A 27,667-nucleotide genomic window follows, 5' to 3' on the forward strand; every position below is an offset into this window, starting at 1 on the left:
AATTCAGTTTGATAACTTGCCATGGTGGAATATGGACTCATGAACACTGGGTTGCCAGTGTTACCATACCCTGTACCGTGCCATATCTACAGATCGTTCTTTTCCAAGTCCTGCAGTGGGGCTTGAATCCATGACTCTCTGCGCTAGAAATTGCATAGCGCCCCGTTTGGGGCGATAACTTTTCAGGAAGCGAAAATGTATCACCGGGTGGAAAAGATTTGCTTCTCCCAGGAACATTCACTTTAGTGCTCCAAATCAAGCGCTACCACTTTCCCTAGAGCGCTAAAGGGGGTGAGAGGGGCGGTATCGGCAGAGCACTGAGCAATGTTCGGGCAGTGCTGCCGTCCTTACAGGCTCCTTCCCTCCCTTAAGGGAAGGGCCAAGGGTGGGTTGAATGAATCTTCAGGCTGTATCTGTTGGGCCACGGCACCTGCGCTATGTGCATAGCAGCCCCAAGCACTGTAAGAGAGTGCAGGGCTGAGCATTCGCGGGGGCAAAAGAAAGCAGGAGGCGCCAGAATGGGGAGAAAGAGATTTTGCCCTACCTGACCACCACTACCTTTTAAATAGCGCTCCTCAAACGGCCAACCGAGGTGACAATGCCTCCTGCAGGGGGCGGATGCGAATATTGCGTCCGGGGCGGTAACGGAGCGAAGCGCACCGGATGACGTCACGTTCTCCGGGACGCATGAGAGCGAGGCAATAAGCGATAGCGGCAGCGCAAAACCGCCAGCGACGTTCGCAGGCGGCAGTGGTTTAGCCGAGCCCGGTTGGTAAGCCCTTAGTGCTCCATTAGCGCCTGCGGGGGGCTCAAATCAGACCAATTTCTTCCCCTCTGATTCAGAAGTGAGAGGGTATCTTCACTATACTTTCATCATTGATAACTAGATATTTTATTTTTTTTAGATTATCTGATAGTCTCTTTTCATATTCCCTTTTAGCCCCTTTCATTTTCTATCTTTCTTGTGATTTGCTTTTACCCTCGTTTTATTGTATGTTTCAATTTAGTTTTAATTTCTCTCTTCTTTGGTGCAGTCTCTTCCACAGTAACACCTTTCACTTCCTCAGGACATCCCAAAGTACTTCTTACTTTTGAAGTGTAATCGTTATTGTTTTATTTTGGGAGAGCAAATGAGGTATGTTTTGGTGATGTTGGTGAGTGTTGGCCAGGACACCAGGGAAATAGTTATCGTGGGATCTTTTACATCGACCTGAAAAGGTAACCTCAGTTTAATGTTTCAGCTGAAAGACCGCATCTCTGACAATTGCAGCACTCCCTCAGCCTAGAATATGTGCACAAGCCTTGATTTTGATTCAAATCCACAACCTCTTGACTGAGAGACAAGAGTGCTACGAACTGTGCCAAGCTGGCACACCAAATCTCAATTATTGATCTGCGTATAGAGAGGGATTTGTCCCCAGGTCGCTTTCCACATTTTGCGGCAACCAGTTCAAATCGGTAATGACAGAGGCCTGGCAACAAGTTGTCGACTCACCCACTTGGCTTCAGGTAGTGCGAAACCCTGGGGAGATGATCAATTTTTTTTAAAAACCTGTCTCCGAAGCTCCGTATGGCTGCTGGTGTTCCACATATGTCATGGTTTGAGTGATTGCCTTTTGAGTTAGAGGTCAGACTTTGAGGATATTTTTGTAGATTCAAAGTATTTTTGGTGAAACAGAATTGATTGTTTTGTTGACTTTGGTTTCTAATCAGACTGGCCATGCAGTTGCTGAATGTCTCTTTAGTCACACAGTCGGAGTCAACTTCCCTGTTGCCCCTTACTTAAATGATGTCTGTGAAATATTTATTCATCAGTCATCATTTTTCAGAAACTGGCTTAAATGTAGCCGTGTACTTAGTTTTGTAATTATGTAGGATGAGGAGGAGTTTCGTGCATTGCTTAGTAACACCATGGAGCGGTAGAGTGCATGTTAATACCCACGATTCGCAATATAATGTGGTCTTGATTTCGAGCAGATTCTTGTAGAGGCGCCAAGTGGAGGTGAAGTGACAACCCAGCAAAAGATAATCAACAGCTTTTAAAAAAAAACTGATAGAGCCTACAAAAGCTGACATCTCAACAACATCCTGGACTGTATACCTGTGACGTATGAAAACAAGTAGTTTCACTGGGTTTGTAACTTAAGATGTAGATATTCCCACCATTCCATGACTTATATTGGAGGAGCAAAAGCACAATGTGAAAACTTAATCGAGGAAAATCCAAATGTTGAAAGCACAAAATTGGTGATGCCCTTCTAGGGGGATCTGAGAAACCTTGAATTTTTACATTAAAAATGAGCCATTTTTGTTGATTTTAAGCAATTTTAGCTTCACATTCGATAGATTGTTAATCTTTTTTAAAAAAAAAACATAATTATTAAATAACATTTAGAATTTAGTAGACCAACCAGACCATCAGTCGCCACAGCCCTTAATGCTGCCACTCGCGCTCCACACATTGGTTAATGCTGATACTCTCCCTCACAATGCATTCTCGGTTTATGCTGGCACTCTCCTTCCTCTCTCATCCAAAGGCATTGCTTCCAGCTCTTCCTCTCATCCTCCCTCCAAGCACCACTCTCAGCTTCTATCCACATTTTTTTCCCATTGCCGTTTATATTAGCATGGATAGAGGATTGGCTAACTAACAGAAAACAGAAAGTCGGGATAAATCGGTCATTTTCTGGTTGGCAAACAGTGACTAATGGGGTGTAGCAGGGATCGGTGCTGGGGCCTCAACTATTTACAATCTATATTAATGATTTGGCTGAAGGGACCAAGTGTAATGTAGCCAAGTTTGCTGATGATACAAAGATGCGTGGGAGAGCAAATTGTGAGGAGGACACAAGAACTCTGCGAAGGGATATAGACAGGCTAAGTGAGTGGGCAAAAATTTGGCAGATAGATTATAATGTGGGAAAATGTGAGGTTATCCACTTTGGCAGAAAAAATAGAAAAGCAAATTATAATTTAAATAGAGAAAAATTGCAAAGTGCTGCAGTACAGAGGGACCTGGGGGTCCTTGTGCATGAAACATAAGAACATAAGAAATAGGATCAGGAGTGGGCCATACGGCCCCTCGAGCCTGCTCCGCCATTCAGTACATAGAAACATAGAAAATAGGTACAGGAGCAGGCCATTCAGCCCTTCTAGCCTGCACCGCCATTCAACGAGTTCATGGCTGAACATGAAACTTCAGTACCCACTTCCTGCTTTCACGCCATACCCCTTGATCCCCCGAGTAGTAAGGACTTCATCTAACTCCCTTTTGAATATATTTAGTGAATTGGCCTCAACTACTTCCTGTGGTAGAGAATTCCACAGGTTCACCACTCTCTGGGTGAAGAAGTTTCTCCTTATCTCGGTCCTAAATGGCTTACCCCTTATCCTTAGACTGTGACTCCTGGTTCTGGACTTCCCCAACATTGGGAACATTCTTCCTGCATCCAACCTGTCCAAACCCGTCAGAATTTTAAACGTTTCTATGAGGTCCCCTCTCACTCTTCTGAACTCCAGTGAATACAAGCCCAGTTGATTCAGTCTTTCTTGATAGGTCAGTCCCACCATCCCGGGAATCAGTCTGGTGAATCTTCGCTGCACTCCCTCAACAGCAAGTATGTCCTTCCTCAAGTTAGGAGACCAAAACTGTACACAATACTCCAGGTGTGGCCTCACCAAGGCCCTGTACAACTGTAGCAACACCTCCCTGCCCCTGTACTCAAATCCCCTCGCTATGAAGGCCAACATGCCATTTGCTTTCTTAACCGCCTGCTGTACCTGCATGCCAACCTTCAATGACTGATGTACCATGACACCCAGGTCTCGTTGCACCTTCCCTTTTCCTAATCTGTCACCATTCAGATAATAGTCTGTCTCTCTGTTTTTACCACCAAAGTGGATAACCTCACATTTATCCACATTATACTTCATCTGCCACGCATTTGCCCACTCACCTAACCTATCCAAGTCACTCTGTAGCCTCATAGCATCCTCCTCGCAGCTCACACTGCCACCCAACTTAGTGTCATCCGCAAATTTGGAGATACTACATTTAATCCCTTCGTCTAAATCATTTATGTATAATGTAAACAGCTGGAGCCCCAGCACAGAACCCTGCGGTACCCCACTAGTCACTGCCTGCCATTCAGTCATGGCTGATTCAATCATGGACTCAAGTCCACTTCCCTGCCCACTCCCCATAACCCCTTATTCCCTTATCAGTTAAGAAACTGTCGATCTCTGTCTTAAATTTATTCAATGTCCCGGCTTCCACAGTAGTCTGAGGCAGCGAGTTCCACAGATTCACAACCCTCTGAGAGAAGAAATTCCTCTTCATCTCAGTTTTAAATGGGCGGCCCCTTATTCTGAGACTATGTCCCTAGTTCTAGTCTCCCCCATCAATGGAAACATCCTCTCTGCATTCACATTGTCAAGCCCCCTCATAATCTTATCTGTTTCGATAAGATCACCTCTCATTCTTCTGAATTCCAATGACTAGAGGCCCAACCTACTCAATCTTTCCTCATAAGTCAACCCCCTCATCTCCAGAATCAACCTAGTGAACCTTCTCTGAACTGCCTCCAAAGCAAGTATATCCTTTCTTAAAAATGGAAACCAAAACTGTACGCAGTATTCCAGGTGTGGCCTCAATCAACACCCTGTATAACTGTAGCAAGACTTCCCTGCTTTTATACTCCATCCCCTTTGCAATAAAGGCCAATATTCCATTGGCCTTCCTGATCACTTGCTGTACTTGCATACTATCCTTTTGTGTTTTATGCACCAGTACCCCCAGGTCCTGCTGTACTGCAGCACTTTGCAATCTTTCTCCATTTAAATAATAACTTGCTCTTCGATTTTTTTCTGCCAAAGTGTATAAGCTCACACTTTACAACATTATACTCCATCTGCCAAATTGTTGCCTACTCACTTAGCCTGTCTATATTCTTTTGCAGGTTTTTTGTGTCCTCACATATTGATTTTCCTCCCATCTTTGTATCATCAGCAAACTTGGCCACATTACACTCGGTCCCTTCATCCAAGTCGTTAATATAGATGGTAAATAGAAGGGGTCCCAGCACTGATCCCTGCGGCACCCCACTAGTTATTGATTGCCAACCCGAGAATTAACCATTTATCCCGACTCTCTGTTTTCTATTAGTTCGCCAATCTTCTATCCATGCTTAATATATTACCCCCAAAACACAAAAAGTTAGTATGCAGCAGCAAGTAATCAGGAAGGCAAATGGAATGTTGGCCTTTTTGCAAGAGGAATAGAGTATAAAAGCAAAAAAATCCTACCACAACAGTACAGGGTATTGGTGAGGCCACACCTAGAGTACTGCGTACAGTTTTGGTCTCCGTATTTAAGGAAGGATATACTTGCATTGGAGGCTGTTCAGAGAAGGTTTACTAGGTTGATTCTGGAGAAGAGGGGGTTGACTTATGAAGATAGGTTGAGTAGGTTGTGCTTATATTCACTGGAGTTCAGAGGAATGGGAGGTGATCTTATCAAAACATATAAGATAATAAGGGGGCTCGACAAGGTGAATGCAGAGAGGATATTTCCACTCAGAGGAAACTAAAACTAGGGGACATAGTCTCAGAACAAGGGGCCACCCAGTTAATACTGAGATGAGGAGGAATTTCTTCTCTGAGAATTGTAACTCTGGAATTCGCTGTCCCAGAGAACTGTGGAGGCTGGTTCATTGAATATATTTAAGGCGGCGATAGACAGATTTTTGAGCGATAAGGGAATAAAAGGTTATGGGGAGCAAGCAGGGAAGTGGAGCTGAGACCATGATGAGATCAGCCATGATCTTATTAAATGGCGGAGCAGGCTCGAGGGGCCAAATGGCCTACTCCTGCTCCTATTTCTTATGCACTTATGTTCTTCCTGTTTTCCCTTCATTATCTCCTATCCTTCTCATTCATTTGCTTCTTTCCTCTCCCTTGACCTCAATTTTCCTCACCCTTGCTTCAGTGCCACTCCTATCTGAGTTCAGCTGTTAGTGCAAGTGATCATAGCCACTGCACACGTTGGGGGACTGCTCCAGTTATCACAAGCAATCCTGCAGTGCCTAAACCCCTTCCATTAGCAGCAGGGCTCTGGTAGGCGTGACGATGAGGGGAAATGGTATCTGTTCATGACTTTTTTTAATCAGCATATCCTGACATATGCATCATGCCCTCAAAAACACTGAAGTCAGCATGAAACGCTAACAGTTGACATATATCGAGTTTTTTCTCTCCAGGGAAAAGAGTGTGTGCATTGCACTTTCAAGCACCACCTTGGAGTTGGTTAAAGGGCATTGTCATGTATTCAACTATCATAGTAACCTATGTATAAGCTGACCGAAGTTGTACACCTTGAGAACATTGACCACAAGGGGGTGAACTTGTGGGAGACACTCCTAACCTGGACTTTCAGGTATAAAAGGGGAAGCTCCACCCACCTTCATCACTTCAGGTCTTGGGAATAAAGGTAACTGGTCACAGAGTGACCTTCTCTCAAGTATGGGCCTTGTGTTCATTTATACTGTATAGTAAGGACATATCATTGGCAATGAGAAACTGGGATTTAAACCACGTGAGCATGGCCACTAGCAGCATAGAAGAGAGGTACTGTGTTGGTGATGATTGGGGAGACTTTATTGAGAGACTACAGCAAAGTTTTGTCACTAAGGAATGGTTGGCACAGGATTCGGCCGACAAACGCAGGGCTCATCTCCTGACGGTTTGTGGATCCAGGACGTACTCCCTGATGAAGGACCTTCTAGCGCCAGAGAAGTCGACTTACAAGTCGTTCGAAGAGCTCAGTAAGTTGATTGGGGGACACCTTAAACCGGTGAGCAGCATGCACATGGCGAGACACCAGTTTTACACGCATACCGGCGGCGAGAAGGGCAAAGCTTTCCTGACTTCGTGGCAGATCTCTGGCGACTGGCGAGCCTATGTAAGTTCACAGATGCATGCAGAGCAGAGATGCTGCAAGACTTTTTTATTGAGGGCATCGGGCACGCTGGGGTTTTCAGGAAACTGATTGATACCAAAAATTTGACCTTGGAAGTGGCAGCTCTGACAACCCAGACATTTATCTCAGGGGAGGAAGAGACCAGAATGATGTATGACAAAAATCTTGGCTCAAATGCGGCAAACGACCAGGGAGTCAACATTGTTAACGCGGCACACAGTTCTCTAGGCAGACAAGGGCAATCGGACATTCCCCAGTATGTAGTCGAAAGGGGGAATTCAACAGAGACCATGGCTAGCTGAACGGCGATTCATGCCATCGCAATGGACAATGCGGCCAGTAATGGGGCCATCAACATCTGTTAATGGTGTGCTTAAGGACAGTTACAGAGACAGTCAGAGACGATCGACTGGTAATGGACCTTTTGTTTCCAACAACGGGCCTCCAGCTCATGCTGGAGGTGTGGAGGCAAACACCCAGCCAGAGCTTGCAGGTATCAGCAATATACCTGCAGAAACTGCAATGTCAGCGGTCACTTGGCGCGTATGTGCAAGAAGCCTGCAGCCAGGTTGATGTACGAGGAGGACAGGCCCGATGTAAGCCCTAGGAGGCCAGATGAATACTGGGGGAAATTGCTGGAAGCTGAAGTTCAGCGAGTTGATGTGGAGCACATATACAGTTCATATACCAGGACGCCACCGATAATGCTGAAAGTGCTCCTTAATGGCATCCCGGTATTAATGGAGCTAGACACTGGGGCCAGCCAGTCCCTGATGAGTATCAAACAGTTCGACAAGTTGTGGATGTCCAAGGCCAGGAGGCCAAAATTATTGCTGATTGACGCACAGCTACGGACATATACAAAGGAGATCATTCCGGTGCTAGGGTAGTCGTGACCCACAAAGATTCGGAGAACAGATTGCCACTCTGGATTGTCCTGGGGGGACAGTCCCGCACTGCTGGGGAGGAGTTGGCTTGCTGTCATGAACTGGAAATGGGGCGATGTCAATGCAATTTATTCTGTGGAGCGAGTATCATGCTCACAGGTCCTGGACATTATTTCAACCCGGCATTGGCACTTTCATGGGGACCAAGGTAGTGATTCACATAAACCCGGACGCCAGGCCAGTACACCACAAGGCCAGAGCGGTGCCGTACGTGATGCGGGAAAAGATAGAAGGCGAATTGGACCACCTGCTGAGGGAAGGCATCATCTCGCCAGTTGAATTCAGTGACTGGGCGAGCCCAATTGTGCCGGTGCTCAAGGCGGATGGGTCAGTCAGGATATGTGGCGATTACAAGGCCACCATCAATCGGGTGTCAATCCAAGACCAGTACCTGCTACCGAGAGCGGAGGACCTCTTTGCGACGATATCCGATGGCAAACATTTTTCAAAATTGGATCTGACCTCAGCTTACATGACCCAGGAGCTGGCGAGTGAGTTGAAGAAGCTGACCACTATCACGACACACAAGGGGTTGTTTGAGTATAACAGATGTCCGTTCGGCCGCCGCGATCTTTCAGAGAAATATGGAAAGCCTCCTCAAGTCGATTCCAAGGACGGTGGTTTTTCAAGACGACATCCTCATCACGGGTCGCGATACTGAAGAACACCTCCACAACCTGGAGGAGGTGCTACGCAGACTGGACCGGGTAGGGCTGCGACTGAAAAAGGCGAAGTGCGTCTTCTTAGCTCCAGATGTAGAATTCTTGGGGATGAGGGTAGCAGCAGACGGGATCAGACCCACTGCGTCCAAAACGGAAGCGATCCAGAGAGCACCCAGACCCTGTAACACGACGGAGCTGCGTTCGTTCCTGGGGCTCCTGAACTATTTTGGTAACTTTCTTCCCAAATTGAGCACGCTGTTAGAGCCGCTACATGTGCTCCTACGCAAAGGTCGCGATTGGGTCTGGGGGGACAGCCAGGAAAGGGCTTTTGATAGAGAACGCAACTTGTTATGGTCCAACAAACTGTTAACGTTTTATAACCTGGGTAAGAAACTTGTTCTAATGTGCGATGGGTCGTCCTATGTGGTCGGGTGTGTGTTGCAGCATGTGAATGCCAATAGTCAGTTATAGCCGGTAGCTTATGCCTCCAGAAGTCAGTCCCAGGCAGAAAAGGGCTACAGGATGGTAGAAAAGGAAGCGCTAGTATGTGTATATGCAGTAAAAAAAATGCACCAGTACCTGTTTGGCAGAAAATTTGAGCTGGAGACAGATCACAAACCCCTAACGTCCCTTTCGCCGACAACAAGGCCATAAATGCGAATGCGTCGGCCCGCATACAGAGGTGGGCACTTACGTTAGCCGCCTATGACTATATAATTTGGCACAGACCGGGCATTGAAAACTGCGCCGATGCACTCAGCAGGCTCCCACTAGCCACCACTGAAGGGGTAACTGAGCATGATGCTGAGATGGTCATGGCTGTTGAAGCTTTCGAAAGTGAAGGCTCACCTGTGACAGCCTGTCAGATTAAAGTCTGGACAAATAAAGACCCGCTACTGTCTTTAGTTAAGAAATGTGTCCTGAATGGGGACTGGGCAGCCACGTACGGGGCATGCCCTGAGGAATTTAAACTGTTTCATAGGCGCAAGGATGAACTCTCGATTCAGGCCGATTGCCTACTGTGGGGAAACCGAGTAGTCATGCCCCAGAGGGGCAGAGAGGTGTTTATCAGAGAACTTCACAATGAGCACCCGGGCATTGTCATGATGAAGGCAATTGCCAGGTCACACGTTTGGTGGCCAGGGATAGATGCAGACCTGGAACTTTGTGTTCGCAGGTGCAACATATGTGCTCAGCTGGGCAACGCACCCATGGAAGCCCTCCTTAGCCCCTGGTCCTGGCCTGCCAAGCCATGGTCACGCATCCATGTGGACTACGCAGGTCATTTCATGGGAAAAATCTTTTTGGTTGCAGTAGACGCCTACTCCAAATGGATTGAATGTGCTATTTTAAATTCCAGCACATCTTCTGCCGTGGTAGAAAGTCTACGGGCAATGTTCACCGCCCATGGTCTACCGGATGTCTTGGTCAGCAACAATGGCCCGTGCTTCACAAGCACTGAATTCCAGGACTTCAACCATGTCAGAACTACACCATTCAAGCCGGCCTCAAACGGCCAGGCGGAACGAGCAGTGCAGATAATCAAACAGGGGATGCTCAGAATCCAAGGGGGTTCCCTACAAAGTCACTTATCACTCCTCCTGTTGGCCAATAGATCCCGACCACACTCGCTCACAGGGGTCCCACCCGCAGAGCTGCTAATGAAAAGGACGCTCAAAACCAAGTTATCCCCTATACACCCTACTATGAAAGAAATTGTTGAGAGCAGGTGTCAGTCATAATGTGACTACCATGACAGGAATGCGAGGGCGCGATGTATTGATGTCAATGACCCTGTTTTTGTCCTTAATTACGCTGCAGGGCCCAAATGGCTTGCAGGCACTGTGATTGCCAGAGGGGAATAGGGTTTTGGTAGTTAAACTTACCAATGGACAAATCTGCCGCAAACACGTGGATCAAACAAAAAAGAGGTTCAGCAACCCCATAGAAGAAGCAGAGGAAGAACACGACGTAGAGTTTACTTCACCACAGGTGACTGAACACCGGAACCAAGTGGAGGAGAGCCCAGTCACTGTGGGCAGTCCGGACAGGCCTGAAGCACCGCAAACAGCAGACACTCAGGCCAGCGCCCAACAACCGGGGCCCCAACTCAGGGGCTCTACAAGGGAGCATAAACCACCAGAGAGACTTAACCTGTGATCCCAATAAGACTTTGGGGGGGAGCTGATGTCATGTATTCAACTATCATTGTAACCCGTGTATAAGCTGACCTAAGTTATACACCTTGGGAACATTAACCACAAGGGGCAAACTTGTAGGAGACACTCCTAACCTGCACTTTCAGGTATAAAAGGGGAAGCTCCACCCACCTTCATCACTTGAGGTCTTGGTAATAAAGGTAACTGGTCACAGAGTGACCTTCTCTCAAGTATGGGCCTCGTGTGCATTTATACTGTATCATAAGGACATATCAGGCATTACTGCCAAAAACATGCCGCTAGAAAGCCTGTCCATTCTCTGTTGGGCAATAGTGAATGGTTCAGGAGTGTTCAGGAAGTGGGGAGGAGAGGGCAAGAAAAACAATAAGTAGATCATGGTCATTTCAACTATTGTGCTGTTCCTCTCAGCTTCTTATCTAGGCCATGTTTCTGTTAGCTCTACTGTCTCTGAACTGCTGGCTTTTATATGTCTCTTTACTTGCCCTCAACACCAACGTCCTATTGCCTTCATTTCCAGATCATCTTTGTAAGCATATTTTCTGCTGATTGCTTTTAATCCCCATTCTGCCCTTTCCAAAGTGGGATTCATTACCCGGGTACCCACCCATGCTCCTTGGTTGAGTATTTTCAGTGCTACAAAGTATTGTGTCGGGTTTCTGAAATTAAGTCGATCTTGTTCATGTTTTTGAGAACTGTGCAGCTCTAGCACTGGGGGAAAAGATGGGAACGACAGCAGGACAACAGGACGCAAATTGAAATGGGGTAAAAATGACAACTTCAGGGCTGATAACAGCAACTTACAGAACAAATGACGAGTTAGGACACATGTCTGAAAGAACAGTAGAAATGAATTGAATGTAAATTTTAAAAGCAGGGAGAGAATTAGCAGATTGAGAAATTTAGGACGAATGTTCTAAGATGGGTAATGTCAGTGTCACTGATGGAGAAGCAACAGGAGAGGATTGCATAGAAAGCCAGAGGGCATGGGATACGTTGCAACGCCTGGAACAGGCTTGGGAGATGGGCAATGTTACATAGGTGGAGGGATTTGAAGACAAGGACATGGATATTTTGAATTTAGTGCATTGGGACAGATAGCCAATGGAAATTGGCAAGGATGAGGCTTTGGGTGAACGAGAGTTCATGCAGGGCAGTTTGTGAGGTGGTAGAGAATTGGACGAGTTGGAGTTTGTGTACGGCTGAGATTAGTAGACTAGTGAGGAAGGCATCGGGGAAGTCAAGTCTCTGGTTAATGAAAGCATGGATAAGGATTTTAGCACTGGTAGAATGAAGTAGGGTAGGAGGCGGGCAATGTTCCACAAGTCTTGTTGATAGAATGAGGTTTGAAGCTGGACACCGGTCAAACAATCATCTGATGAATGTTGAGGAGGGAGATAAAGTTGGGACAAGGGTATGGAACTTTTGGCAGACGCTGAGTAAGATGCATTACTGAGGGAGTGCTGCACTGTCGGAGGTGCCGTCTTTTAGATGAGACGATAAACTGAGGCCCCGTCTGCCCTCTCGAGTGGATGTAAAAGATCCCATGGCACTATTTCGAAGAGTTATCCACGGTGTTCTGGCCAATATTTATCCCTCAATCAGCATCACTAAAAACAGATTATCTGGTCATTATCACATTGTTGTTTGTGGGACCTTACTGTGCACAGTTGGCGGCTGCGTTTCCTGCATTACAACAGTGACTACACATCAAAAGTACTTCATTGGCTGTAAAGCGTTTTGGGAGGCCCTGAGGTTGCGAAAGGCCCTAGATAAATGAAAGCCTTTCTTTCTATTTGATTTCCAAGTGTTCAATTGCAGAAAGTTCTGACTTGAGATTATGATGCCAGAAAGAAGATCAGTGCAGAGTGGACATCCAGGTGTAATAGTGGAGGCAAATATCCTGGAATTTTCAGAAACTAGATACGGAGGGGAAGGGGGCGGGCCAGTGGGGGAGCATTGAATTAGTTCTTTCTGGATGGATGAGCTATTACTCCATTACTCTGCTGGATGCAGTGGTGGTGGGAAGGGTTGGAGAGGTCTTATGCTTTTTGAGTTTCAGCATCTCGGCCATTAGGTCTTAAATATTTTAATATTTGAAACCCCTCCCAAAATAGCAGATGCATTGCTGCATGTTGCAGATGTTGAGGAACACCAACAAAAAAAAAACGCTCCAGTTTAAAATGGAAAGAAGGATAAACAATCGCAAACACTATGGAGAAAGAGAGATGTTTTGGAAATAGAGTCCATTGAAATACAGTGGTGTTCGGAAGACAGGAGTGTACAGGACCAGAAAAGATCATCGAGCCTCAGAGTTCAAAAACATAAAACACAGTTCATGACCTATATCCTTCAGTTGATTACTGTTATATATGTAATCTTGAATTTACTCTGTACAGCCACCAGAGGGTGCATCCCCTGGAGTCCCAAGGGATCCCACAGGTATTTAAGGAGGCTTCATAGGTTGCAGAGGCACACTGGAGACCTGCAATAAAAGACTAAGGTCACACTTCACTTTGAGCTCACAGTGTTCAGTCTGACTTTATACACTACAATTACCTCGTCAAATGTCTGTCCAACTCCCTCTTAAAATTACTGATTAATGATAAGAGCGGAGGGGAGAAAATTGGAAAAAGAATATATGAGTTCTAAAGAAAATTGCAATAAAAAACGTTTCTCAGTCAAGCACAGTTTTAATGGATATATGCCAGAAATTATATTTAACAAAATGCTTGTTTCTGAAGTTATTTGGTGACTAGTCTGTCTGCAGTTACTGAATTTAATCGTATTTGTAATGGATTTACTTCTGTTCTCTTGCAGGTTGCTTGTTTGAAGCTGATGTGTGCAAGCCCTATGAGATTTGTGTAAACGGTGAGTCATTTCTACACCTCACGAGGTTGTTTGTACTTGCAGATGCCAGATTGATGAGTTTCGGTGATGATTGCCAGCCTCAGATTACTGTGTGTTTACCCACTTTAACCTATTGCTGCAGTTTTCACCATGAGCTGTATAGTTTCAGTGGTATGTTAGAAGTAATCCTTTGGCTCTCCAACGGCTCGGAGTATATCCACTGAGCAATCGAGCCAAACAGACCAGGTAGATCTCAGGTCTGATTCCTCGCCTGTCATGAGTTAGCTAAACTCAGCAAAGTTTGGTGGTTTAGGCAAGACAATTGACCTCGGCAGCCCTAAGTTGTGTAGGTGAAAATCAGCCTGGGTTTCTGCTCCTGTATGCTATCTAGTGACACCTGCTGAAGGCGCGTGTGTTGTTTGAAGGACATAAGAAATAGGAGCAGGAGTAGGCTATTTTGCCCTTCGAACCTGCTCCGCCATTCAGCAAGATCATGGCCAATCTACATCAACTCCACCTTCCCGCATTATCCCCATATTCCTTAATTTCCTTAGTTCCCAAAAATGTGTCAACCTCTGACTTGAATATAACGACTGAGCATCCACAGCTCTCTGGGTTAGAGAATTCCAAAGATTCTCTTTGAGTGAAGAAATTTCTCCTCATCTCAGTCCTAAATGGCCGACCGCTTATTCTGAAACTGTGACCCCGTGTTCTAGATTCCTCAGCCAGGGGAAACATTTTCTCAGCATTATCCCTGTCAAGCCCCTTTTATTTTTTCAATGAGATCATTTCTCATTCTTCTAAACTCTAGGGAATATAGGCCTAGTCTACACAATCTCTCCTCATAGGGCAATCCCCTCATCCCAGGAACCAGTCTAGTAAACCTTCGTTGCACTCCCTCTTAAGGCAAGTATGTATTTCCTTAGGTAAGAAGACCAGAACTGTTCACAGTACTCCAGGTGTGGCCTCACCAATGTCCTGTATAATTGTGGTAGGGCGGTGAACAGGTTAGGGTTGAGCTCTAATGGTGTCCATGTTGAAATGCCTACCATCACTTGCTGTCCATCTCACGTATGGATAATGGTCAGTTGGACAAGGTGCCAGAGAGTGTCCATGGAACTGTAAAATAATTCTGTAACCCAGTAATTGAAGGAGCCCATCTCAACAAATTGTGGACATGCAGCAGAGTCTGTGATTATCTACCCATTAACCTTGAGTCAAAGTATGGTATTGGAGTGGTCACGGTACTTAACTAGCTTACCCAGTTGGAAGTTCAAGTCCCACCATGGCAGTTGTGAAATTGAATTCAATCAATCTGGTAATTCATGGGCCAGTAACAGGTGAAATGATAATCCAAGCTGCTGCATTGTTGTAAAAGCAAACTGGTTTACTAATGTCTTACCTGGTCTAGTCTACACGTGACTTCAGTCCGATAATCTGTGGTTGACTCTTTGGGGTCGAAATTGCCCCCCCCCCCCCCCCCCCATGTGTTTTTACCGCCATGGTGGTTGAGGTTGCCTCTTGAGCGAAATTCCGCTCTTTGTTATTTTTAACTCGGATCGGGAAGTCGCTCTGAATGGGGGTGGATACTCGGTGGTGGCAACACCTGAGGGGTGGTAGTTGGCGGGGGGGGGCGGGGGGAAGGTGCGGAGTGCTTGCCACAATTACTTAATTCACCGAATTCACTTAGAGGAAAGTCTTCGCGATTTTAAAACTTTGGCCTACTGGGCCACCAGGGAGGTGCCAGGTTGCCTATTGGCGGCCCGGCCAAACACGATGGCATAACTGTCGGGCTGCCATGGCAGTCGACCGACAAAAATAAACATGGCGGCAGTGGCAGTCGGTCCTCCCCTTTAAGGGGAGCCGCAGCACCATAGCAGAAGGCCACAGCGTCACTAGACTACAGGGAAAAAGCTTGTTTTGGCATCGCTTGTTTTGGTGGGCTGAAAATTTTTACCGCAGAATTTCGTCGTGGAGGGTGTAGATCGGCCGTGCGCTCTGTTATGACCCACTTAACACGGATTGGCAGCGGTGGGGGGGGGGGCGACCGGGTCACTGCTGGGATAAGACGGGTGCGGAATTTTGATAATGGCGGCCATTACACGAAAAGACGCCGGCCTTTGCACTCTGCAATGTGGCCGCCGCTTTTCGGTGTTAAGAAACCTTAAGGAAAGGGGCAATTTCGGCCCCTTAATGTTCTCCAGTGGATGTGGTGTATTTGGACTTTCAAAAGGCTTTTGACACGGTCCCACACAAGAGATTCTTGTGCAAAATTAAAGCACATGGTATTGGGGGTAATGTACTGACGTGGATAGAGAACTGGTTGGCAGACCGGAAGCAGAGAGTCGGGATAAATGCGTTCTTTTCAGAATGGCAGGCAGTGACTAGTGGGGTGCCACAGGGCTCAGTGCTGGGACCCCAGCTATTTACCATGTACATTAATGATTTAGATGAAGGAATTGAATGTAATATCTCCAAGTTTGCAGATGACACTAAGCTGGGTGGCTGCAGAGGGACTTGGACAGGTTAGGTGAGTGGGCAAATACATGGCAGATGCAGTATAATGTGGATAAGTGTGAGGTTATCCACTTTGGTGGCAAAAATAGGAAGGCAGATTATTATCTGAATAGTGACAGATTAGGAAAAGGGGAGGTGCAACGAGACCTAGGTGTCATGGTACATCAGTCATTGAAGGTTGGCATGCAGGTACAGCAGGCAGCAAAGAAAGCAAATGGCATGTTGGCCTTCATAGTGAGAGGATTTGAGCACAGGAGCAGGAAGGTCTTGTTGCAGTTGTACAGGGCCTTGGTGAGACCACACCTTGAATATTATGTGCAGTTTTGGTCTCCTAATCTGAGGAAGGACATTCTTGCTATTGAGGGAGTGCAGCGAAGGTTCACCAGACTGATTCCTGGGATGGCAGGACTGACAAATGAAGAAAGACTGGATCGACTAGGCTTGTATTCACTGGAATTTAGAAGAATGAGAGAGGATATCATAGAAACATATAACATTCTGACGGGATTGGACAGGTTAGATGCAGGAAGAATGTTTCCGATATTGGGGAAGTCCAGAATCAGGGGACATAGTCTAAGGATAAGGGGTAAGCCATATAGGACCGAGATGAGGAGAAACATTTTCACCCAAAGAATTGTGAACCTATGGAATTCTCTACCACAGAAAGTTGTTGAGTCCAGTTCGTTGGATATATTCAAGATGGAGTTAGATGTGACCCTTATGGCTAAAGGGATCAGGGCGTATGGAGAGAAGGCAGGAGTGGGGTACTGAAGTTGCATGATCAGCCATGATCATATTGAATGGTGGTGCAGGCTTGAAATTACGAATGGCCTACTCCTGCGTCTATTTTCTTTGTTTCTATGTTTCTCTGACATGGCCTAGCAAGCCACTCAGTTACAGAACAATCGCTACAGAACAGAATCACAAGCTAAATTTGGGACTGACCTATCAGCAATGACCCAGGCATCAGATCAGGGCAACACTCTGGTAATCCCATTTTAGTCAATCCTGCAAACCCTCCACACTAACACCTGAGGATTAATGCCCAAGTTGGGAGAGTTGCCCCACAGAGTAATCAAACAACAGCCTGATATGGTTGTGCTCAGACTTCTCAATCACCATCCTGTGTTACCAAGGGCGGAGCTGTAATGGTCTACAGTCAGGTGGGTGAGGCCCTGAAAGTCCTCAACATTGATTCGAAACTCGAGGAGGTCTCATGGCTTCAAGCCTAATAAGGCCGTGTTGAACACCACATCGAGGAAGCACTGAGGGAAGCAAGGACGCAGAATGTACTCTGGGTGGAGGACGTCAGTGTGCACCACCAAGAATGGCTCGGTAATACCACCACTGACCGAGGTAGCCGACTGACGCATCTCTGACTGCTCCATCAAGCTGGGAGACCAGTTTAGTTCAATGGATAATGTTGAAGAGTGTGCCAGGGCCAAGATCAGGCATACCTTAGAGTGAGATACTGAGCGAGTGAAGCTACAACATAAAGCTGTCTGCACGCTAAACTCCAAAATCAGCAGGCTACAGACAGAGCTAAGTGGTCTCACATCCAACGGAGCAGAGCAAAGCTCTGTATCCCAACCACAAACAGCCATGGATGGTAGTAGGCAACTAAGTGGGAAAGGAGGATCGTGAACATCCCACACTCAAACATGATGGGACTCAGTGAATGGAGACAAGAGACAAGGCTCCAGTGTAAGCCCATAAAATTCTCTACCATCTATATTACTCATGTCAGGAGCATTATGGAATACTTTCACTTGCCAGAGGGATGCAACTGCAACAACACTCAAGAAGTTTGACAGCATCCAGAACAGAGCAGTCCACTTGTTAGGCACCACTGCTACTAGACTTAATATCCACCCCTCCACCAGCAGCAGACTGTGGCTAGCGTCGGCGGCAGTCGGGAGCAGCGTCGAGGAGGTGCGTGGAGAGGCCTATAAAAGGCACAGCAGGGAGTCCGGGGCTAGCGTCGGCGGCAGTCGGGAGCAGCGTCGAGGAGGTGCGTGGAGAGGCCTATAAAAGGCACAGCAGGGAGTCCGGGGCTAGCGTCGGCGGCAGTCGGGAGCAGCGTCGAGGAGGTGCGTGGAGAGGCCTATAAAAGGCGTACTTGTGCAGCTACAGGGAGAAGGCAAAAAAGAAGTAGAAAGAAATCAAAAGGTGACGTCATAGCCAAGAGGGTAAGTGATTGGCTGGTGATTGGTGAGTAGTTTTTCTTTTTTCTCTTCTAAATCAGTGAGTAACTTTTAACATTGTTGTTGCCAATTTAAGTGTATCTAAGGGTTAAGTCATGGCAGGAGAGCTCGGTCGGGTGTTATGCTCCTCCTGTACCATGTGGGAACTCGGGGACGACACCAGTGTCCCTGACGACTATATCTGCGGGAAGTGTATCCACCTCAAGCTCCTGACGGTCCGCGTTGCGGAGTTGGAGCTGAGGGTGGATTCACTCTGGAGCATCCACGATGCTGAGAATGACGTGAGTATCACGTGTAGCGAGTTGGTCGTACCGCAGGGAAAGGGTCCACAGCCAGATAGGGAATGGAAGACCAAGAGGAAGAGCAGTGCAAGGAAGGTAGTGCAGGAGTCCCCTGTGGTCATCCCCCTGCAAAACAGATACACCGCTTTGGGTACTGTTGAGGGGGATGACTCATCAGGGGAGGGCAGCAGCTGCCAAGTTCATGGCACCGTGGCTGGCTCTGCTGCACAGGAGGGCAGGAAAAAGAGTGGGAGAGCGATAGTGATTGGGGATTCAATGGTGAGGGGAATAGATAGGCGTTTCTGCGGCCGCAACCGAGACTCCAGGATGGTATGTTGCCCCCCTGGTGCAAGGGTCAAGGATGTCTCGGAGCGGGTGCAGGACATTCTAAAAAGGGAGGGAGAACAGCCAGTTGTCGTGGTGCACATTGGTACCAACGACATAGGTAAAAAAAGGGACGAGGTCCTACGAAACGAATTTAAGGAGCTAGGAGCTAAATTAAAAAGTAGGACCTCAAAAGTAGTAATCTCGGGATTGCTACCAGTGCCACGTGATAGTCAGAGTAGGAATCGCAGGATAGCGCAGATGAATACGTGGCTTGAGCAGTGGTGCAACAGGGAGAGATTCAAATTCCTGGGGCATTGGAACCGGTTCTGGGGGAGGTGGGACCAGTACAAACAGGGCGGTCTGCACCTGGGCAGGACTGGAACCAATGTCCTAGGGGGAGTGTTTGCTAGTGCTGTTGGGGAGGATTTAAACTGATATGGCAGGGGGATGGGAACCAATGCAGGGAGACAGAGGGAAACAAAAAGGAGACAAAAGCAAAAGACAGAAAGGAGATGAGGAAAAGTGGAGGGCAGAGAAACCCAAGGCAAAGAATAAAAAGGGCCACTGTACAGCAAAATTCTAAAAGGACAAAGGGTGTTAAAAGAACAAGCCTGAAGGCTTTGTGTCTTAATGCAAGGAGTATCCGCAATAAAGTGGATGAATTAACTGTGCAAATAGATGTTAACAAATATGATGTGATTGGGATTACGGAGACGTGGCTCCAGGATGATCAGGGCTGGGAACTCAACATCCAGGGGTATTCAACATTCAGGAAGGATAGAATAAAAGGAAAAGGAGGTGGGGTAGCATTGCTGATTAAGGAGCAAATTAAGGCAATAGTTCGGAAGGACATTAGCTTGGATGATGTGGAATCTATATGGGTAGAGCTGCAGAATACCAAAGGACAAAAAACGTTAGTGGGAGTTGTGTACAGACCTCCAAACAGTAGTAGTGATGTTGGGGAGGGCATCAAACATGAAATTAGGGGTGCAATAAAGGTGCAGCAGTTATAATGGGTGATTTTAATATGCACATAGATTGGGTTAACCAAACTGGAAGCAATACGGTAGAGGAGGATTTCCTGGAGTGCATAAGGGATGGTTTTTTAGACCAATATGTCGAGGAACCAACTAGGGGGGAGGCCATCTTAGACTGGGTGTTGTGTAATGAGAGAGGATTAATTAGCAATCTCGTTGTGCGAGGCCCCTTGGGGAAGAGTGACCATAATATGGTGGAATTCTGCATTAGGATGGAGAATGAAACAGTTAATTCAGAGACCATGGTCCAGAACTTAAAGAAGGGTAACTTTGAAGGTATGAGGCGTGAATTGGCTAGGATAGATTGGCGAATGATACTTAAGGGGTTGACTGTGGATGGGCAATGGCAGACATTTAGAGACCGCATGGATGAACTACAACAATTGTACATTCCTGTCTGTCGTAAAAATAAAAAAGGGAAGGTGGCTCAACCGTGGCTATCAAGGGAAATCAGGGATAGCATTAAAGCCAAAGAAGTGGCATACAAATTGGCCAGAAATAGCAGCGAACCCGGGGACTGGGAGAAATTTAGAACTCAGCAGAGGAGGACAAAGGGTTTGATTTAGGGCAGGGAAAATGGAGTACGAGAAGAAACTTGCAGGGAACATTAAGACGGATTGCAAAAGTTTCTATAGATATGTAAAGAGAAAAAGGTTAGTAAAGACAAACGTAGATCCCCTGCAGTCAGAATCAGGGGAAGTCATAACGGGGAACAAAGAAATGGCGGACCAATTGAACAAGTACTTTGGTTCGGTATTCACTGAGGAGGACACAAACAACCTTCCGGATATAAAAGGGGTTGGAGGGTCTGGTAAGGAGGAGGAACTGAGGGAAATCCTTATTAGTCGGGAAATTGTGTTGGGGAAATTGATGGGATTGAAGGCCGATAAATCCCCAGGGCCTGATGAACTGCATCCCAGAGTACTTAAGGAGGTGGCCTTGGAAATAGCGGATGCATTGACAGTCATTTTCCAACATTCCATTGACTCTGGATCAGTTCCTATGGAGTGGAGGGTAGCCAATGTAACCCCACTTTTTAAAAAAGGAGGGAGAGAGAAAACAGGGAATTACAGACCGGTCAGCCTGACATCGGTAGTGGGTAAAATGATGGAATCAATTATTAAGGATGTCATAGCAGTGCATTTGGAAAGAGGTAATATGATAGGTCCAAGTCAGCATGGATTTGTGAAAGGGAAATCATGCTTGACAAATCTTCTGGAATTTTTTGAGGATGTTTCCAGTAGAATGGACGAGGGAGAACCAGTTGATGTGGTATATTTGGACTTTCAGAAGGCTTTCGACAAGGTCCCACACAAGAGATTAATGTGCAAAGTTAAAGCACATGGGATTGGGGGTAGTGTGCTGACATGGATTGAGAACTGGTTGTCAGACAGGAAGCAAAGAGTAGGAGTAAATGGGGACTTTTCAGAATGGCAGGCAGTGACTAGTGGGGTACCGCAAGGTTCTGTGCTGGGGCCCCAGCTGTTTACACTGTACATTAATGATTTAGACGAGGGGATTAAATGTAGTATCTCCAAATTTGCGGATGACACTAAGTTGGGTGGCAGTGTGAGCTGCAAGGAGGATTCTATGAGGCTGCAGAGCGACTTGGATAGGTTAGGTGAGTGGGCAAATGCATGGCAGATGAAGTATAATGTGGATAAATGTGAGGTTATCCACTTTGGTGGTAAAAACAGAGAGACAGACTATTATCTGAATGGTGACAGATTAGGAAAAGGGGAGGTGCAAAGAGATCTGGGTGTCATGGTACATCAGTCATTGAAGGTTGGCATGCAGGTACAGCAGGCGGTTAAGAAAGCAAATGGCATGTTGGCCTTCATAGCGAGGGGATTTGAGTACAAGGGCAGGGAGGTGTTGCTACAATTGTACAGGGCCTTGGTGAGGCCACACCTGGAGTATTGTGTACAGTTTTGGTCTCCTAACCTGAGGAAGGACATTCTTGCTATTGAGGGAGTGCAGCGAAGGTTCACCAGACTGATTCCCGGGATGGCGGGACTGACCTATCAAGAAAGACTGGATCAACTGGGCTTGTATTCACTGGAGTTCAGAAGAATGAGAGGGGACCTCATAGAAACGTTTAAAATTCTGACGGGGTTGGACAGGTTAGATGCAGGAAGAATGTTCCCAATGTTGGGGAAGTCCAGAACCAGGGGACACAGTCTAAGGATAAGGGGGAAGCCATTTAGGACCGAGATGAGGAGGAATTTCTTCACCCAGAGAGTGGTGAACCTGTGGAATTCTCTACCACAGAAAGTTGTTGAGGCCAATTCACTAAATATATTCAAAAAGGAGTTAGATGAAGTCCTTACTACTAGGGGAATCAAGGAGAAAGCAGGAATGGGGTACTGAAGTTGCATGTTCAGCCATGAACTCATTGAATGGCGGTGCAGGCTAGAAGGGCCGAATGGCCTACTCCTGCACCTATTTTCTATGTTTCTATGTACAATCCACAGGATGCACTGCACCGACTCACCAAGCTTATTGGATATCATCTTCCAGCCCTTCGACCCCTACCACCAAGATGGACAAGAGTAGCAAAGTCATGGCAGCACCATCACCTCCAAGTTCCCCTTCCAAGACACACCCCATCCCAACTTGCACTTGCATCACCATTCCTCTCTGTCAATATTCTGGAATTCTCTACCTCATAACACCATGGGAGCACCATCAGCACAAAGACTGCAGTGGTTCACGGGGTAAGGCCCACTACCACTTTCTCAGGACAATTGGGGATGGGCAGTAAACGCAGCCTTATTAGTGTTGACCACATCCTGAGAACAAAGCAGAAAAGCCATGGGCTGTGCGCTGGTGATTTACTGAGATGAATTCTCTAAGTGCCATTCCACACTGAGGCTGCTGCATTTCGGCATCACATCAAACTGTTCGACAACTATTAAAAGATTTGCTGAAGACTTCAGTGAAGGCTGTGCTCTTTACATGTTCATACCAAAGCAATGATTGTTTCCTCATAAACTTCGTGTTGGATAATGTCATTGGTCAAATGTAATGGATCTGGATGAGATTCGGTGCATGATCAGAGAATCATAGAATAGTACAGTATAGAAGGAGGCATTTCGACCCATCTCATCTGCGCTGGCTCTTTCGAAGAGCCATCCAATTAGTCCCACTGCCTGTCTTTCCTCCATATCCCTGCAATTTTTCTCCAAGTATTTATCAGTTCCCTTTTGAAGGCTACTTTTGAATCTGTACCCATCACCCGATTAGGCAGATGTCACCAGTGAGGCAGCCCATTGAAAATGGAGGAAGCAATTTGTAATTGGTAATAACATTCAGAAAGTTCCATCCAGGATTTGAGCCTTTTCAGCATCATTGGCTTATTCTGCAATTTGGGCACTTGCTCACTATCCTATTTTCAGCTGGTGGCATTGGGCCTTTGCATGGTGTGGCTGTTTCTTACGTTTGTATGTAACACAGAGTAAGGGAGCACCGAGTGTGGGTAAAAGATGATTGTGCCACAGTGTTCACAATTTCAGGCTTAAACCACTTGAATACTGTTGGTGGTAGTGTTTCAATACAGGCCATTTCATCCAGTTTTGAAATGAGCACAGCTTATCTTACAGGTTGACAAGGCTTTCATTCTGTGATCACGAAATAGGCACCTGTAATTAACAAGGTATCAACCACTTATCAAAATTTCAAAAGTATCATCAACTGCTGTGACCAAAATTCCTCTTTGGTTTTAATTTGCTGGTTTTCATTTCAGTCCAATCACAGTACATAATCGGTTTAAAAACCGATTGTTGTTCAGACCCCTGTACCAAGCTTATTTTTTAAGATTTGTTCGCCACAGGCTGGAGCGAATTCAGCTGAAATAATTAGGGGTGAGAAGGTTAGAATCGATCCAAAAGGCACTAATAACTTCAGCCAGAGAATTTACAGCAAGCTTGACAAATGTGCAAAGGACAAAACACTGCAGAGCTGGCTAAAGGCTAATCAATTCTTCTGAAGGTTGCTTTTTAATATGAATTAAAAGAGCAATGGGAGCTGTTTATCTGAAAATTTGACTGTTGTTTTAAATGAGGCAGCACCAATTTTTGAGAAAAAAAATTACTGTGATAAATAACCTGATTTCACATTACAGTCACGTGAAAAAAAAAGTACACTGCTAAACCTATTTCTAGCACCAACGACATCATATTCCCATTACTGCAGCAGGTACAGACAGTACAGGATACTATTGTCTTGAAATTGTGCTGTATAATACTAAGTTTGTGTGAAATTCTTTTGTGTGCTGTTTTAACAAAGTTGAGATTTTTTTTGCCTAAATTAAAATAGACAAATTAACCCATTTAAAATGGGACAAGTTCATACATTTGCTTCTAACATCACACACCAAGGCTGGTTTCCATATAATGCAGTCTGACGCTTCAGTGCAGCGCTAACGGAGTGCTGCATTGTTGATGTTGTGTATCTGTAAAGCATGCACTCCCATGTTCTGCCACCAGGGAACGCATCCCCTGAAGTACCAAGGGATCTCGGCATCCCTTGGGAGCACTGTATATAAGTCAGCCCCTAAAGCCTGTTCCTCACTCTGGAGTGTCTTAATAAAGACTGAGGTCACTGTTACTTTTAACCTCCATGTGTGCAGCCTCATCTGTGTTAGGAACACAATAACTGGCGACGAGTATACGAATCCAACGCAAAGATGCAGCAAACTGTGGGCATCCTGGAGAAGTTCTCGGAGGGTGAGGACTGGGAAGCCTATGTCGAACAACTAGACCAGTACTTTGTAGCCAATGAGCTGGACAGAGAAGGAAGCACTGCAAAAAGGAGAGCGGTCCTCCTCACAGTCTGCGGGGCACCGACTACAGCCTCATGAAGAATCTTCTGGCTCCGGTGAAACCCACAGATACGTCTTATGAGAAGCTGTGTACACTGGTTCAGGAGCATCTTAATCCGAGGGAGAGCGTGCTGATGGCGAGGTATCGGTTCAACACGTGCCAGCAATCTGAAGGCCAATGCCGAGCTAAGGCGACTTGCAGAACAATGTGAGTTTGATGGCTACCTGGAGCAAATGCTCAAAGACTTTTTTGTACTGGGCATTGGCCACGAGGCCATCCTACGAAAACTTTTGACTGTAGAGACACTGACTCTCAGTAAGGCCCTTGCAATAGCACAGGCATTTATGCCCACCAGTGATAACACCAAACAAATCTCTAAGCACACAAGTGCTAGCAATGTTCATAAACTAACTGGAACTGTGTTTACGAGCAGCAATGTACAGGGCAGAAACCACGAGTCTGCAACTGCCAGCAGGCCTCAGGTGACCCAGATAACTGAGTCCGCAACAAAGGATGAACGCAAGGCAATTCACATCTTGTTGGCGTCGTGAAGGCTTCCATTCAGCCTATTCATGCCACTTCAAAGGGTATGTTTGCAAGAACTGTGGAACAATGGGGCACCTCCAACGAGCTTGCAGACGAGCTGCAAGCTCTGCAAAACCTGCTAACCACCACGTGGCAGAGGAAGATCAGTCCATGGTGGATCAAAGCAATTTCGAGCCTCAGAGAGAGGAGGCAGATGCTGAAGTACACTGGGTGCACACATTTTCGACGAAATGTCCACCTATAATGCTAAATATAAAATTGAATGGCTTACCCGTAGCCATGGAACTGGACACTGGCGCTAGCCAATCCATCATGAGTAAAAAGATGTTTGAGAGACAGTGGTGCAACAAGGCACTCAGACCAGCCCTGAGCCCCATCCACACGAAACTGAGAACGTACACCAAAGAGCTTATCACTGTCCTGGGCAGCGCCATGGTCAAGGTCACCTACGAGGGCACGGTGCACGAACTGCCACTCTGGATTGTCCCGGGCGATGGCCCCACACTGCTTGGCAGGAGCTGGCTGGGAAAAATCTGCTGGAACTGGGATGACATCCGAGCGCTATCACATGTCGCTGAGGCCTCATGTACCGAGGTTCTTAACAAATTTCCTTCCCTTTTTGAGCCAGGCATTGGAAACTTTGGCGAAGGTGTGGATCCACTTGGTCCCAGAGGTATGATCCATTCACCACAAGTCGCGAGCGATACCTCACGTGATGAGGGAGAGAGTGGAAATTGAGCTGGACAGGCTGCAACGCGAGGACATCATCTCCCCAGTGGAATTCAGCGAGTGGGCCAGCCCGATTGTTCCAGTACTCAAAAGGGTTTGCGGCGATTATAAAGTAACTATTAATCGTTTTTCGCTATTGGACCAATACCCGCTACCTAAGGCAGACGACCTATTTGCGACGCTGGCAGGAGGCAAGACGTTCACCAAGCTCGACCTGACTTTGGCCTAAATGACGCAGGAGCTGGAGGAATCTTCGAAGGGCCTCACCTGCATCAACACGGACAAGGGACTGTTCATCTACAACAGATGCACGTTTGGAATTCGGTCGGCTGCAGCGATCTTCCAGAGAAACATGGAGAGCCCACTCAAGTCGGTACCACGCACGGTGGTTTTTCAGTACGATATATTGGTCACTGGTCGGGACACCGTTGAGCACCTACAAAACCTGAGGAGGTCCTCCAGCGACTGGATCGTGTAGGACTGTGCCTGAAGAGGTCGAAATGCGTCTTCATGGCAACAGAAGTGGAGTTTTTGGGGAGAAAGATCGCGACAGACTGCATTCGGCCCACAGACGCCAAAACAGAGGCTATCAGAATGCGCCCAGGCCACAGAACGTCACGGAGCTGCGGATATTCCTCAACTACGTCCTACCGGGGTTAAGCACCCTCTTAGAGCCCCTACATGTGTTATTGCATAAAGGTGAGAACTGGGTATGGGGGAAAAAAACAAGTAATTGCTTTTGAGAAAGCCAGAAACATTTTATGCTCCAACAAGCTGCTTGTATTGTATAACCCGTGTAAAAGACTTGTGCTAACATATGATGCGACGTCGTACAGAGTCGGGTGTGTATTACAACAAGCTAACGTTGCAGGGAAGTTGCAACCTATTGTCTATGCCTCCAGGAGCTTGTCTAAGGCCGAGAGGGCCTACAGCATGATTGAGAATGAGGCATTAGCGTGTATGTTCGGGGTAAAGAAAATGCATCAGTACCTGTTTGGCCTCAAATTTGAGCTGGGAACCGATCACAAGCCCCTCATATCCCTGTTCGCTGAAAACAAGGGGATAAATACTAATGCCTCAGCCCACATACAAAGGTGGGCACTCGCGCTATCAGCTTATAACTATACCATCCGGCACAGGCCAGGCACCGAGAACTGTGCGGATGCTCTCAGTCGGCTACCCTTGCCCACCACGGGGGTGGAAATGACGCAGCCTGCAAACTTGTTGTTGGTGGCGCAGCCCACAGACTTGTTGATGGTCATGGAAGCGTTTGAAAGTGATAAATCACCTGTCACGGCCCGCCAGATTAGGACTTGGATCAGCCAAGATCCTCGGCTGTCCCTAGTAAAAAAACTGTGTACTGCATGGGAGCTGGGCCAGTACCCCCTTTGAAATGCAAGAGCCAATCAAGCCGTTCCAGCGGCGAAAGGACGAGCTGTCCATTCAGGCAGACTGCCTGTTATGGGGTATCCACATAGTGCTACCAAAAAAGGGCAGGGGGACATTCATCTCGGATCTCCATAGCACATACCCGGGTATAGTAATGATGAAAGCGATAGCCAGATCCCACGTGTGGTGGTCCGGTATCGAC

At 46.7% G+C, this 27,667-nt stretch overlaps 1 protein-coding gene across 1 annotated transcript in view; it reads left to right on the top strand.

Moving 5' to 3' along the window:
* ptprn2 (protein tyrosine phosphatase receptor type N2) overlaps positions 1–27,667 on the top strand; it is a 1,205,047-nt gene that overhangs the window by 94,525 nt on the left and 1,082,855 nt on the right. The window contains exon 2 of the mRNA XM_070881617.1: positions 13,583–13,633. Within this exon, the coding sequence (XP_070737718.1) occupies positions 13,583–13,633 (51 nt within the window). The remainder of the gene's footprint in view (positions 1–13,582; positions 13,634–27,667) is intronic.

This window comes from Pristiophorus japonicus, chromosome 5 (genome assembly GCF_044704955.1).
Source record: "Pristiophorus japonicus isolate sPriJap1 chromosome 5, sPriJap1.hap1, whole genome shotgun sequence".
Taxonomy (NCBI): Eukaryota; Metazoa; Chordata; class Chondrichthyes; family Pristiophoridae; genus Pristiophorus; species Pristiophorus japonicus.